The 14,396-nt window shown below is 41.9% G+C and overlaps 1 protein-coding gene across 1 annotated transcript in view; it reads right to left on the bottom strand.

Moving 5' to 3' along the window:
* Window positions 1-11,724, bottom strand: part of LOC308392040 (tenascin-like) — a 28,625-nt gene extending 16,901 nt beyond the window's left edge. Inside the window, exons 1-12 of the mRNA XM_080874888.1 lie at window positions 11,199-11,724; window positions 9,382-10,695; window positions 8,759-9,022; window positions 8,552-8,667; window positions 7,889-8,042; window positions 6,079-6,348; window positions 5,697-5,882; window positions 5,496-5,585; window positions 5,090-5,353; window positions 4,198-4,596; window positions 2,970-3,419; window positions 1,192-1,467 (exon numbers count right to left, since the gene is read on the bottom strand). Of these exons, the coding sequence (XP_080731014.1) occupies window positions 1,192-1,467; window positions 2,970-3,419; window positions 4,198-4,596; window positions 5,090-5,353; window positions 5,496-5,585; window positions 5,697-5,882; window positions 6,079-6,348; window positions 7,889-8,042; window positions 8,552-8,667; window positions 8,759-9,022; window positions 9,382-10,695; window positions 11,199-11,676 (4,261 nt within the window). The 5' untranslated portion in view covers window positions 11,677-11,724. The remainder of the gene's footprint in view (window positions 1-1,191; window positions 1,468-2,969; window positions 3,420-4,197; window positions 4,597-5,089; window positions 5,354-5,495; window positions 5,586-5,696; window positions 5,883-6,078; window positions 6,349-7,888; window positions 8,043-8,551; window positions 8,668-8,758; window positions 9,023-9,381; window positions 10,696-11,198) is intronic.
* Window positions 11,725-14,396: the final 2,672 nt, after the last annotated feature.

Genomic DNA, 14,396 nt, shown 5'->3' with positions numbered 1-14,396 from the left:
TGTGTCCCTTAATATTGCTTGTAGAGCCGTGTTCAAAATTAAGAGAATTGTGTCACTGTAAAAATTTTGGAAACCAAATATACTCTTTTCTTTACCTTGAATATAAGCAACATGTAAAGCCAAGGAGAGAAACTCAAAAGGCCTTCAAAATTACCTGCAAGTTTGAGTTGTTAATCACTGACTTAAATTTGAAAATGTGATTAAGCAGATTTCATGCACATGTAGCATGGTTTGGGCATGTTAATGCTGATCAATTCAATGCATAACGCGGCATCAAAGCAATTCAAAGCAGATGAGTTAGAGAGCTAGTTAAACTTCATTTACATGTTGCAGGAAATATAGTCCTTACATGCAAGCATGCACTAAAAACAAAATTCAGATGTAAATCGAGGTGATGCTACTGTTAGCTTCGTTTTATGTTATTAGCTTTTTACCTTGATAGTGACAAGAAGATTTAATCATTTGCCACCTAGCAGTCCAAAAGGAAATGACTTGTGTTTACTTTGATGTTCCGTGAAAATAAACTTCATCAGAATCCACAAAACCACCCCAGCGTCATTCACACAAACTGAAAGATGACATGGATACTCACGCATACTGTGAGCGCTTGCACATCGACGGGCAAATGATGGGTCATGGTTAATCAATTATACGCTGAATGAGGGCTGATGAGATGATATGAGATTATCGCACTGTTGCTGTATGACTGGCGGGGGAGGCTGAGAGTTATTGGTTTGCTTTTGCAATCATTGCAGCACATCAGCGCCAGACCGGACCACGATGCAGGGATGGCAGAGGGGGGCTTCATGCACTTTGGGATAAGGGGATCAGTCGGAGGTAAGTCAAGGGGTTTGGGTCAGTGATGAGGCACATGTACGCATCACCCTGCCCTCTCTCAGCTAGACAGAATCAGTGGCTGGAGGGTGAGGAATGGTAAACGGCATGTTGGTTAAGATGAAGCAGTAAAGTGCACTGTGTCCAGGGTGTTGGACATTGAGGCCATAAACAACAATTGCGTTATTATCATGATGTTCTTGTTTCATGCTGCGAGGTGAAGATGCTCCATTGAGAGTGAGACAACAGAGCTATTTATGTGTATGCTTCACAGATGTTGACTTTAGTAGAAATTATTCATGGAAAAGAAGGACAGTTTAGAGGACAAAAGGCTGCAACGCTGCAAGTTGCAGGTACCTGTGGTGGCTTCACTGTACACAGGTTCAAGGAAGGAGCCCTGATACATCCCATACAGGCCAACCATGTAGCTGGTGTTGGGATTCAGCCCAGAGATACCCAGGCTCAAAGCGTCTCCGGACAGAGTGAGGTTCTGGCTCTCTGCAAAATTCTCCAGGTTTGCTACCTCAATCACAAAGCTGTCAAAGTCCCCACTCGTGGGGCTCCAGGACGCAGTGAAGCCATCCCATGTTATGTCAGAGATGGTGAGGTTCACCACCATTGGCGTCAGCATCTCTGGTAGATAGACATATCAGACTGGGGTCAGCTGGACAGGAAGATGGATTATGCATTTCATTTTAAGGCGAAAAAAAAAAGTACATCAGGAGTATGAGGAGCACAGTGGGGGAAAAATCTCAGATTTTGAGATAAAATTGCAAACACTTGAACACATAAAAGTGATGATCACCTCTTTCATTGAATTTTGAGTGTTTTAATCATCCTTGTTACATCTGTGGTGCCATAGCAAATGAATGGGAATACACTCAACCTCCCCCCCCATTGGCTGAATGACCTACTGAACAACCAACTGTAGGGCCCACTCAACTGAATTTCGTGGTGAAAAATGTTTGTGTTAATTTAAAACAGACCGCTCAATTTTGACCAGGAACACTAAAGTAAGGGGGGTGGGGTGCACAAAACTGGAGGGTTAAATTCTCCCCATCTTCTTGTCCCACCGAAGGGCGGAAAATGTGTAATTGGTTCTGTTTGCTTGTCTTTTGTCTGTCTGCCTGTTTGTTAGTTAGCAGTCTAACATCAACAGTTATCAAGATATTATTTTGAAATTTTGTCAAATGGTGGATACCAATAATAGCTTAAGCACATTTTTGGTGAAGGTCAAGGTCATGCCATATATAAAAAAATCAGTAAAAACTTAATATTATGCAGAATTTTTTAAGGATTGACTTAAAACTAGTACCTAGATTGGCTAAGCATTTGACCTTGACCTTTACTATTAGCGCCCAAGGACAAAGTTAAAATATTTCAAGAAGCCATATCAAGTAATATATCATATGAACATCACAGGCTGACATCATCATGTTGTAATAAAAACACAATAAAGCATCAAACTTTTAGTATTGTAAGAGTCCTTTGAGGGACTTGTGAAATAAAATAAAAAAATAAAATAAAATTCCTAAATATTGAACAATATTAAACTCTAATCATTTTAATCACAAAATAATTTTTCAAAAAAGTTTTACACTCTTAATTAAAATGTTTGATATTAAAGTATTGAATGTTGTATATTTGATATATTGCAGTATACTGTATATTTACAATATATTTGACATTAGAGTCAAAATTGAATACTAATATTTAATTTTGAGTTCATTATCAGAATTAAATAACATATTCTTAATATAATTTGAAGTATTCTAACTTTTAACAAATTCTACCAACAACATGTTAGAACTTTCCTTCATTTGACATCACTTTTATATTGTTCGTTTAAGTTCAACTAAAAACAACTTTCAAAATTAGAAGTCTCTTTGTTAAATGCACATTAAATCTCAAAATCTCAGATTTTTTGTGGACCTAATACTTTGTTGTGAGGATTTAAAAGTTCAGCAAAAGACAAGATTAGATCAATGAGGATTATCTTTTACAATAAAACATGAAGTATCTGTGGAAAAAGAAATGATTGAACCATTCTGAAATGTTCAGACATAGGAGATAAAAGATATGATGATGATGGATTGAGATGAAGGGCTACAATAAGAAATATTTGTTCCATGTACCTGTAGTAGCAAAAACTCTGAGAGGTAAAGATCGCTCCCCTTCCACCAGCCCTTGCAATGTAATATCATAGTGTGTAGCAGGGGACAACCCTTCTATTTCAGCCTTCCTCATATTTCCTGGTACCGTGGTCACACGAGGTTGCGTTGTTGCTGACGGAGCAGTAAGCTCCACCAAAAAGCTATCGAACGCCTCATCGGGCGCGGACCATGCCAGCTTTACACTAGTGGCGGTAACACTGACTGTGAGATCCCCGAGTAGGTCCAAGCCTGAGCTGTCAGGCTCGGCACCGGAGCTTATCCCGCCAGAATCAGAAGTGGAAGTTACTTCATTATTTAGAGTATCGAGGATGTCTGGGTTTTGAACAGCTTCATTATCCGGAACAGACTGTGGGAGCGTTGAGGCATCTTTGATACTCAGCGTAAGCACATCTGGAGATGTGGGCTTGGGTGCTAAGTGAATAAAAGAAGGTTAAAGAATGAATTTCTTATTGGCTCTGCTGGAAACTGTAAAAAGATCATGTGAAGAAAAACAATGGGTTAACATAAAAATATAATAATTCTGCACAAAATGCTGTCCTTATTCTACCTGAATCATGGATATATTATGACGGCTAAATCATCAAGCCATTGCTAAGGCATTAATGACACCTGAAGCAGGGTCATTAACTTTCTGAAGACTCTGCATAGTCCACTGGTGTGAAAGTATACAGTTGTCTTCAAATTAAGTTGAAGACATGCACAGCCACGTTCTTTCGGCTTTTGTAAAACACAACTCAGGAGTCTTAGTCATGAGACATGCAGGCGACCTGGTTTAATTTGCTATTAGAGAATCACTCATCTCTCTAAACGGGGTTAATGATGGGACAAGGCTTTAATTTAAAAGCTCAGGTACAAGAAGAAACTGGGACAACCAGCTCAGTAGAAAACCAGTGTGCTTGATAGCTTTAATAATCCAGGCTAGACACTGATGCCACTGTGGATTTCTTCTTGCATTTGAACTTTGGGAACCAAAGAATCAAACGAGATGGGTTTTTGTAAAAACAGAGACATTTGTTAGGTTCAAATGGACTCATGCCAAAGGTTATGCAGATGATGGTTTCAGTGGAAAAAAAAGTCTTGTGAAATCTGGGAACAAAGAATCCAGCATGCAAGCCATATCAGTCTGGCCTCTAATCAAAAGCTTCCACTGAAGGAAGAAGCTGAAAAACCCTAAAAGAGAGACTTATACCTGTGATTGCAACAGCTTCAAGTAGCGCAGCTCGTTGGCTACCTGTTATTCCATAAAGTTTTATTAGATATTCTGTCGATGCCGTCAGGCCATGGATTCTAGAGCCATGGGCATCTCCAGGAAGTTGAACCTCTCTCATGTCCCACAATCGCTGAGTGTCTTTATATTCTAGTGCAAAACTATCATAGACACCACGAGCCTTTAGTTTCCATGACAGATCAAATCCATCAGACGTGACACTTGAGACAGTCAGCACTCCAGGCTCATCCTCAGGCTCGGTCCCAGAAAACTGGGACTCGGAGGGGTCTAGATACACAAAGCTAATGACATGGTCCTCCAAGCCTGTAGGAGTCGCTAGCTCACGGTCATCTGAGTCAGCTAAATAAAATGTGAAAGAGGCTACAAGGAAAACAAGAAAATCAAGAAAGCATCGTTTAGTAACAGATGAAATAATAGTTTCTTGGTGCTGGTCGGGAGCAGATTTATTTCCAGCCAGCAAATCTCTACTTGTATTTCTAAACATGTACACAAATGATCATTTTCAAGCTTTCAGTCCTGGTTGCCTTGGTTACAAAGCTGCGATTAGCATTATATATGCAAAAAACGCAGCTGTTACTATAAACCAATCTTAATTAATTTTAAAAAAAGAATAGGAGATGGATCTTTTTACAGTGGAGAGCAACAATCTCAGGTTGTCCAATGAACAGTAAGATAAAAGAGAATTAATGATGCTGACACCCCTGAACTCCAACAGCTGAACCTGTCTGTAGATCCTTTTAACTTTAGCTCCTCGAAGAAATCCTGAAGAACGTAACAGAGCCTTTAACTAAAAATGCATGCGTTCTTATTCATTCTATTCATTTAAACTGTGGAAAAATGGTTCCCTACCCACCTGTGGATGTAGACAGGGAGACGGGTGTGCTCCTTTTGTGCCCCCTCTCTGCAGTCAAGGTAAGGGTGTAGCTCATCCCAGGAGTCAGATTGGGCAAATGATAGGTAGTCGTTGCAGCTGGGAACCCCACCTCCCCAACCTGACCGTCTCTGGAGATGTACACCAGTCTGTATCCACTGATTTTGGCCTGAGGTTTCTGCCACTTGACGCTGAGAGACGTCTCTGTGGATTCAATTTCCTCAAAATCTCTGGGAGGATCGAGGTCTGACAGAAAAATGAGGTAGATAAACAGCTCATTAGTGTCATTTCACCACTCAATTTGTATCAACACATCCTATCTGTCTGTGTGTTTATGAAGCGGTGTGAAGGAGGAGTGTTTGGACAGCTGTTCAGCAGTGTCTCTCACCAGTTGCTGCGTTTGTGGTAGCTGGGAGGCTTTCTCTCTCATTCTTCACAGCAGTCACTCCAATCCCGTACTCTGTACCTGGCTTTAGCCCTGCGGTGCAGAAAGATGGAAGCTAAATATCCATGTTGGGTGACAAATGCAATTCTGGATATTGCATGTGTGTGGTCAAGCTTAATTTGTATTAATCCATGTGATACTTACTGGTGATGGTAGCCTGTGTGCTATCGCCTGGTCCTCGCTTGAACACTTCCTCACCATGAATTTCCCCAGAGATGGGACTGTATTTTACCCGATAGCTGCTAATATCAGCTTCACTGTTGGTCCACTCCAGGGTGATGCTGTTGTCTGTCTGGGACACAGTCTGAAGGTTCGTGGGGGCATCCAGTGCTTACATAAACAGAGTTTCTTTCATTAATTATGTAATGACTTGACACTTGTTGACCTACAATCATACAATAACCTTAAATACATACTAATACAACATTAGACTGCTCTAGTTTGTAGTGTACAAATGCATAGAAGTCTCAAAATATAACAATACAGTGAACCAAAACAGAAAATACAGTTATTATCACAAGACAACCTGTAGTGAATGTGGCAGTGACAGGGTCACTGGTGATGTCTCCACTCCTGGAAATGAGCGACACTGTGTACTCGGTGTCTGGCCTCAGACCATCAATGCTATACTGCTTGTCTGGGGGGGATATATCCACACGATTTTCATCTGAAGGGTCAGAGCTGGGCATGTAAAACATGGTGATTCCATCCATGGGAGCCACTGGCTGAGACCAGCTGATCAGAGCCGAGGAGTCCATAATATCCTTCACCTCCACCTGCTGAGGGCTATCAATCTCTAGATTGGGCAATTTGGTAAGAGAAGGAAAGTTGGATGAGATATAGAGGGGAGAAAAGATGCATGAAGAAACGTGATGTCATCTAACCACAACAGAGGTACTGATTCACTGAAAGACAAAAAATGTGAAGAGTGGTAATTGTCCTAGAAACTGATGCATCCAGGGGTTATTTTTTTCTAGCTTAATATTCAAACATAATAACTTATTTGTAATCAATGTAAGCTGTATATTTGGCTCTATTTAGCTAATTTTGCTAATCATGCTAACCTAAGCTGTTGAGTATGGTGAACACTTTTGCTAAAAATCAGCAAGTTAGTACTGTCAGTGCAAAAATATTAAGTATCACTGCTGGTTTCCACTTTGGTTATCCTGAAGATTAAAGGTATTTCGGCATCATAAAGTCATAGAAGATGCTAATACATGTAGCTTGCTAACCAAGCAACTGCTTAGGGTTTCAAATATGTTCATGTTTGGCTAAAAAAACAGCACCAAATCGGTAACATCAATACCAATTCATGGCACCGCAAGCTATGTCCATCTCTTCTAGTGTCATCTTGCAAGCTAAAAAGTACCTTTCCAAAAAGTTATGTCTACCTTTGGTGTCAATAAGAAGAGAAATGTCTCTAACAAAGATTTAATCAGTCTCTGTATGTGTAATTCATTATCTAAAAATACACAATACAAATTCACAAAGAAAACCTGGATAAAGAGATGTTAATCGTTGTTTTGTTTGTACGTGTTTAAACATAAAATACATCTTGCATAACTCAACTTGGATATCAACCACCACAACAGGAAAAGTCATTATGAAACATAATGTGATTCCCTTTAAGTCTGACGTCATGTCACTACCTGACAAATCTCCTGTGTTAACATGTGGAGGAGACATTTTTCCTCCATATTTTGGATCCATGCTAAAAAAGGACCACTGGGGGTACAAGGGTATGAAAAGTTTAACCTCGCTTCTATCATTCCTCTGTGTCGACTTTCAGCCTATACAAATAAATGACATCAGAAACAAAACGGTGTGATACCCAGAGAGTCCATCAACACAGTCCTGTTAACTAAATGATTTTTCCATGCTCAAAGGAAGTTGTCTGGCTTGACGTGCCATATTGATGGCGTAAGGAACTGGAACCATTTCATAACTTAATGTATGGAGTAACTCGGCAATAAAAGTTTCAACGAGACAAGGACGAGAGCTAAGAGCAAAAGATTTATTGGAAGAGGAGAAAAAAACAACTATGACATGGATATGCTATGCTCAGCTTCAATTAGTTTGAGTTATTACTCTTTACCCTGAATCTGTTAGACGGACTATGGAGAGCCACCTGGGATTTCTTCTTGTAGTTCTTCTTTTCTTTCTTCACTCTAGCTCACATTGCAGACACAGTCAAAGTGCAAAAGTACTAATAGCTGCCACATAGTGCAGGAAAATTAAAATCTTCTCTGACTCTAATGTGATGATTATGGTCGAGAGTTGATGATAGGCAGCCATAAACTGCATGACTGTAAATATTCTGTGTGCAGGAAACTCACTGGTAGTGAATGTTTGGGTTGTTTGGGGTCCTCTGGTGTTGTTCTTGATGATGTTGATGGAGACTTCATACTCCTGTCCTGGTCCAAGCCCTGATTGGAAGAATTGGTTCTGAGAGGGTGGAAGGGTGCTTGAAACTTTTCCATTTTCTTCTTTCTGTAAAAGTTACATAATATGCAAATCAAGTTAAAGTAGAAAATTTACATTAAACTTGACTGCTGTGAGAAAATCAGCTTTTGGCATTAAAACATGGTGTCTCTGTTTTAGCATTTTCATTACCGTTTAGGTTATGCTATGTTTAGTGTACCGCAGGCAGTATATTTCTTCATGCAAGGCACAAAAAGGCAGGAGCAAGAGCTTGAAGGTCAGAAAAGGACAACACATTTTAAGGCTACAGAATATTAAAAGGACTTATCAGCTGACACATTCATTCCTTTTCGAAGAGTTGGTTGGATTTTGCCTTGGTATCTCAGCAGCAGTTTTAGCCACAGTTCTATAACATCCCTCACTTTTCCATATGTCAAAGCAAATTTAATGGTTACCACTAAAATAAATCCTTGTATTGCTGAGACTTTCAATAAGCTGTCGTAGCTTATCACCTCTGACTTTTCCCCTGATGGTTAATAAAATGCAGGCAAGTCCTCAGCAGAGATGGGGAGACTCACCATGTTGCGGAAATAGATCTCCCAGCCATCAAAGGGGATGTCCAGCTCGTCCCAAATGACCTCGACTGAGGTCTCTCTTACTGATTTGAATCTTAGCCCTTCTGGCTGCGGAAGGTCTAGGGGGGACAGAGAGAGAATTAATAAATGTCTAGTATCTTTTTCTAACCATATTCACAGCAAGTGAACACAGAAACAAATATGGCATACCTGTGGCCACCCGTGCACTCACAGGGATGCTCCTTTTGTTACTCAGAACAGCGTAGACATTAATCAGATACTCAAGACCAGGCTCAAGCTCTTTAACAGTTGCAGCGGTTTTGTCTCCAGACACAGTGAACTCTTGGAGAAGACCGCCAGGAATTGTGGGCACATATGTGACGAGGTACTCTGTGACCAGCATCTCATTGTTCCAGGACAGGCCGACAGTCTCACTGGTGACCTCCCCAACAGTTAGGTCCTTTGGAGGAGATACTGGAAAAAATCAAGAAAAAAAAACAGCTGAGGGTGTTGTATTAGACATTTTCTCAGGCCCTCAAGTCAGTGAATATCAACCACGTAGAGCTAATGCAAACTCCAGACACACATCTGGCTGTGGTGTGAAGAACTGCCAAAAAAGCACAAACCGAGTACAGACAAGGGCAGCACAAAAACCGAAACCCTCTTTTATATTCACCAGAATAGTTTCTTTCAAGAAGAGTGGTGAGTGAATTTTGAGAACGGAAGGAAATTACATCACTCTGCATTTGCTTTTATGGTGCACTTAGTTAACACATGGAAACTTTCTAAAATTGTGAACTGTCAAATCCTTTTTTTTGTCTAGAGACTCTTACCTTGTGAGCAGTCTTCTCCGATGTATCCCTCATCGCAGACACACTGACCGTTCACGCAGTGCCCTTTGTCCTGGCAGTTGTTGATGCAGCTCATCATTGCACAGCTTTCTCCTTCATATCCGATCTCACACATGCATCTTCCGTCGACACAACGCCCCCTGTTGTTGCAGTTATCTGGACAGGTGAGCACGGAGCAATCGTCTCCCGAATAGCCTTCATGACAAATGCACTCTCCGTCAACACAGTAACCGCGGGTCAGGCAGTCGTTGGGACAAGCTCTCTGACTGCAGTCTTCTCCTGCAAACCCTTCGTCACAGACACACTGACCATTGATGCACCGGCCATGGTTCCTACAGTTGTTGGGGCAGCTCAATTCACTGCAGTCCTCACCAGTGAAGCCTGCGTGGCATAAACAACGCCCCTCGGAGCACTCTCCACGGCCGTAGCAGTTTGAAGGGCATGTGCGGATGCTGCAGTCCTCACCAGCGAAGCCTTCCTCGCATACGCATTGACCATTGAGACAGCGCCCCCTGTGCAAGCAGCTGTTTGGACAGGACAGCTCGGAGCAATCGTCTCCCTGGAAGCCAACATCACACGCACACTGTCCATTTATGCACTGGCCTCTGTTGTTACAGTTGTTCAGACATGCCAACTGGCTACAATCTTCACCCTGATACCCTGTGTCACAGATGCACATCCCACTGAAGCAGGTTCCTCTACCGTTACAGTCATTCAGGCAGGTGAGCTGACTGCAGTCTTCTCCACTGTAGCCAGCTGTGCAGACGCACTGGCCATCGACACAGAAACCATTACCACGGCAGTTGTTCGGACAGATGCGCTCTCCACAGTCTTCACCGGCAAATCCTTCATCGCAGTAGCAAGTTCCATTCAGACAGCGTCCACGGTCGTAGCAGTCTTTGGGGCAGATAAGCTCAGAGCAGTCAAAGCCAGTCCACGGTTCATCACACACACAGTCTCCGTCATCACAGCGCCCACGGCCTAGGCAGTTATTGAGGCACTTGCTCTGAGAACAATCTTCGCCAAAGAAACCATCCGTACAGACGCAAACGCCACCCACGCACTGGCCGTGCACGCTGCAGTCCACAGAGCAGGCCTCAAATGAGCAGTCTTCTCCAGCGAAGCCTTTAAAGCACTTGCACTTTCCATCCACACAGTGGCCTCGGTCCCGGCAGTTCTTTGGGCACTCGGGTTCGGTGCAGTTGGGTCCCTTCCAGCCAGGCTCACATATGCAGCCACAGGTTTCAGCGCTGAAGTTTCCATGACCATTACAGTAAGGTTTTGTTCCCACTTCACCTTTAAAAAAAATGCAGCATAACAATGACAAATGCAGTCAGCTTGACATTTGGAGAAAGCATGCTTTTTTGACTTTCTTGTTGAGAGTTGGCAGTGAAGAAAGACTTTTCTGTATGCTATGAAGAGCCAACAGATGCATAAGCGAATGTGTATTTCCTAAAATGCCAAACTATTCCGGCTTATTTTAGCAGCTACTGTTTTCTTGCTTTCATTGGTACTGACAAAACTTTATGTAATCCCTTACTGATCCAAAAAATAACAAAAAAACATGCAAAGTTAATAGATGAGCTGGTGTCCTCTACTGTACAGCTAAAATTACACCCCCACGTTAAATTCCAAAGAACTCTCAGCAGATGAAGGGAACAGATGTGACTCATGAACGAGACTTGTGGGGTTACAAAGCACTTTTCATTGCAGGGTCTGATAAATAAAGGATTGTTTTACTTTGCTGGCTCTAACGGGCAAATGTGACTGACACAGCGTGATGGAAAAATTAGACCTACCTTTGACCTGAGCACTGCAGCAGGCCCCTTCACTGTGGCACTGATCCCTCAAAGCTGAAACTTCTCCCTCAAGCATCTCAAGCCGGCTCATGAGGGCTTTTAGACCGGGCAAGTGGTCGGTGCAACCGCAGGCCTGCCGAGGTATGTTGATGCGGTGAGTGAAGACAATCTGGTTCTCCCCGTCGAGCGTGTACTCGGTCATGTGATGGCCTGAGGAGACTGGTGCATCTTTGGGATGAAGGTGCGTACTTTCTGTAGTGTCTAGGTCCACTGAGCACAAGGAACTTCCAGGAACATTAATGTTATAGACGTGGTTGAAAACCAAAGGATGATCTGCTCTCGGGAGGGTTATGTTTTGATCTTCAGGGGATGCCAAAGTCTGTCGTCGATGCCGTAGGATTTTTTTCACAAGCCCAGCATTTGATAAGGTGAGGCAAGTGATTAGGAGAACGCAGCCCAGAAGGCCTTGTGTACCCATGTTAGATGTGTAGCGCTTTATTAGTGAAATAAATATCCGTGCAAACCTCAGACAAAAGCTCAATCCTGGTTAACGGTGAATGTTCTGGAAAGACAGACAGATACATTGTTACAGCAATTTAGTATTTAATGCTTTGTAGCACAATTAATAAATATATGAGAAAACATCTGAAGAACCGTGTTATACCTGCTCTAATTACAACAAACCAGCAATTGAGATGAAATGTTAACGAATTGAAAGCCATCCACAACATTCAATGCCTCACAAAGTCTTTTAAAACAGTTTTTCATAATGCCTGTCTTTCATAACTATCAACTGTACATGCGAATAGGGTTTGGTGATTTGGTGTAAGTTGACTACATGTGACTAGTTTTGTCTTGTTTAGAGAAAGACAGAAGCTTGAGAGATGGAAATCAGTGCAACATGAACATTTAGGATATGACGCAGTTATTTTTTGGACTGTTTTTGTCATGGTCCCCGTGCCTGCTCGGCTGGCCCTGTGTGGCTACATGTTATGTTTTGTCTTTTCTCTCTCTCCTCTCTCTCTGCTCGCTGCCTGGGCGGAGCTCATTGTGAGCTCCCGGCCTCCACCACCTGTAGGCAATCACCTGTGGCTCCTCACCTTGTTTGCTCCCGCTACTTAAGGCAGTGACTGAGAGCACCTCGCCGCTGGACTATTGAATAACGCTCGTCAGTGCTACTTTAGCCTCAGCCAGTTTTGAGCTCTGTCCGTGAAAGTTCCGTGCTAACCCTTGTTCTCTGTATGCAGATTTCTCGTGTTTGGTTTGGAGACTCTGGACGCTTTTCCCGACCCCGCTCTGCACCCCTGGGAACCCTGGCCCCCTTCTCCTTCACCTGTATATAGTGCACCTGGAGTGTGTAAATAAACCTGTTTTTCTGAGATTTCAGTCTGCGCCGAGTCCTCCCTGCTCCTCCGTGACAGTTTTTTCATCGTTTTTGCTTTGCTGGTGTTAAACAGTCAAAAATAAATATCCAATAAATGTAGTTTTTGATCATTTTTGATAATCTTGTACATAGTTTGCATAATATTTTATTAAAGCCCTGCTTTAAAAAAAACCCCTATTATCAAATAATCCGCAGGTGTCCTGGTAAATCAACTTGCTTCACGGTGTTTGTGTAAATGTAAAAAATCTGCTGTTTTACTCAAAAAATTATAATCCCAATTCTCTAGTGTCCACATAAAATTAGGTATCTGGACACCAACAGCACTATAATTTATGGGAGTAAAATGACAAGCTTCTTCCTCAGCGTGGGAAAGCCCTCTTGGATTACTCAGTGATGAGTTTCCAAATGATCTAAGTTCACACGAGATACTGAAAATCAATAATAGCCCACAGTGGCCGACTCTTCCTCATTACTGGAAAAAATTCTTCCTTCGTGGAGTTTTATGATAGTTCAAAGCTGTGTTATTGTTGCTTAACTGCATTTGCAGGCTTTAGATTTTAAATTCCTTCACTCATCAGTCAATAATCATTGCATCCACAAATAGCCAGCAAATCAAGTCATCCAGATAGGCCCTCAGGTTCACACGCTTGTCTGCTGGCACACCTGGGAGGCAGCAAACAATACCTCTATAAAGAAGCTGCATTTCTGGCAGCACAGGAGGATTTTGTCCAGACTCTTTCATTGGTAGCAAACCTGCACATGCAAACCAGTGAAAAATTACTTCCAAAAATGCAGTTATGGACTTAAAAAGACATGTGGTGCACCTGGATTTATGTTCTCCCGAGAGTTTCTGGAAACTGTTTATTGACACAATGATCAGCTATCGCATAACGGAAAGTATCTTCAGAAAAGCTTCAGCTGAGCTTTTGCTGGATCTCAGGGTTGCCATGACTGCACATTCATATATTTATGACCAAGAAGTATTTTATCCTCTGAGACACAAAATCAAAACACCTGTGGCTGATCCTCATCCTCTTAAAGCAACACAAGAAAGCCTAGATATACATAAAACTACTTGCAGTAACACACACAAAAAAAATATTGAGACCTATACCGAGAACAAAATCTGCCTCACAATTTTGTAGAAAAATCTAAAGGTGGGTAACAGTAAAATATATAACCACCGGATTACCTTGACTCAAGATGTCATCTGAGCTCAGAAAAATTATAGTTCCTTGTTATTGCACATCAAGCACTGTTAATGTGCGTGTTAACTTTGAGAGTAAAATATGAATATATTTCTTTTAAAATATGATGGACTCTCTACAGGTTGTGCTGAACCTTCCTGTGAGGAAGCACAAAGATTTTATATTTGGGAAGAACCAATAAAATAGAATAAGCTGGTAAAGGAATCAAGAGTTGTTGGCTTTCGTCAAGGACTTTTTGAAACAGTGAAAACAATTTGAAAACTTTTGCAGTGATAGCTGAATGTTTCCCTTGTTTTTTATTGTTATACTTAGATGACAGGCAGCATGGCTATCTTTAAATCGCAATGGTCGCACGCAATACAAAGGCTGTAAAAATGTTGCTACTTCAGAGATATAGGTTTGAAGGTAGGGCTTTTTCATCGGTCCTCTTTCCTTTCCTTTATCATGACCACCTTTGACCTGACCTGGCTTCTGTCCCACACCCCCTGCCAGCATTTTCACTGTTCTTCATCTTACCTGTTTAAACGCCCATATAAAATCCCAGCTTAAGTTTCACGAGGCTCTCACACATCTGGTGAGCGGCAGGATAAAGGTAGGTTACGATTA

The sequence above is a fragment of the Rhamphochromis sp. 'chilingali' genome (assembly GCF_963969265.1).
Source record: "Rhamphochromis sp. 'chilingali' genome assembly, chromosome: 2".
NCBI classification, from domain to species: Eukaryota; Metazoa; Chordata; class Actinopteri; order Cichliformes; family Cichlidae; genus Rhamphochromis; species Rhamphochromis sp. 'chilingali'.
Note: the sequence above shows the minus strand (reverse complement) of the source record. Positions and strands in the feature narration are given on the sequence as shown.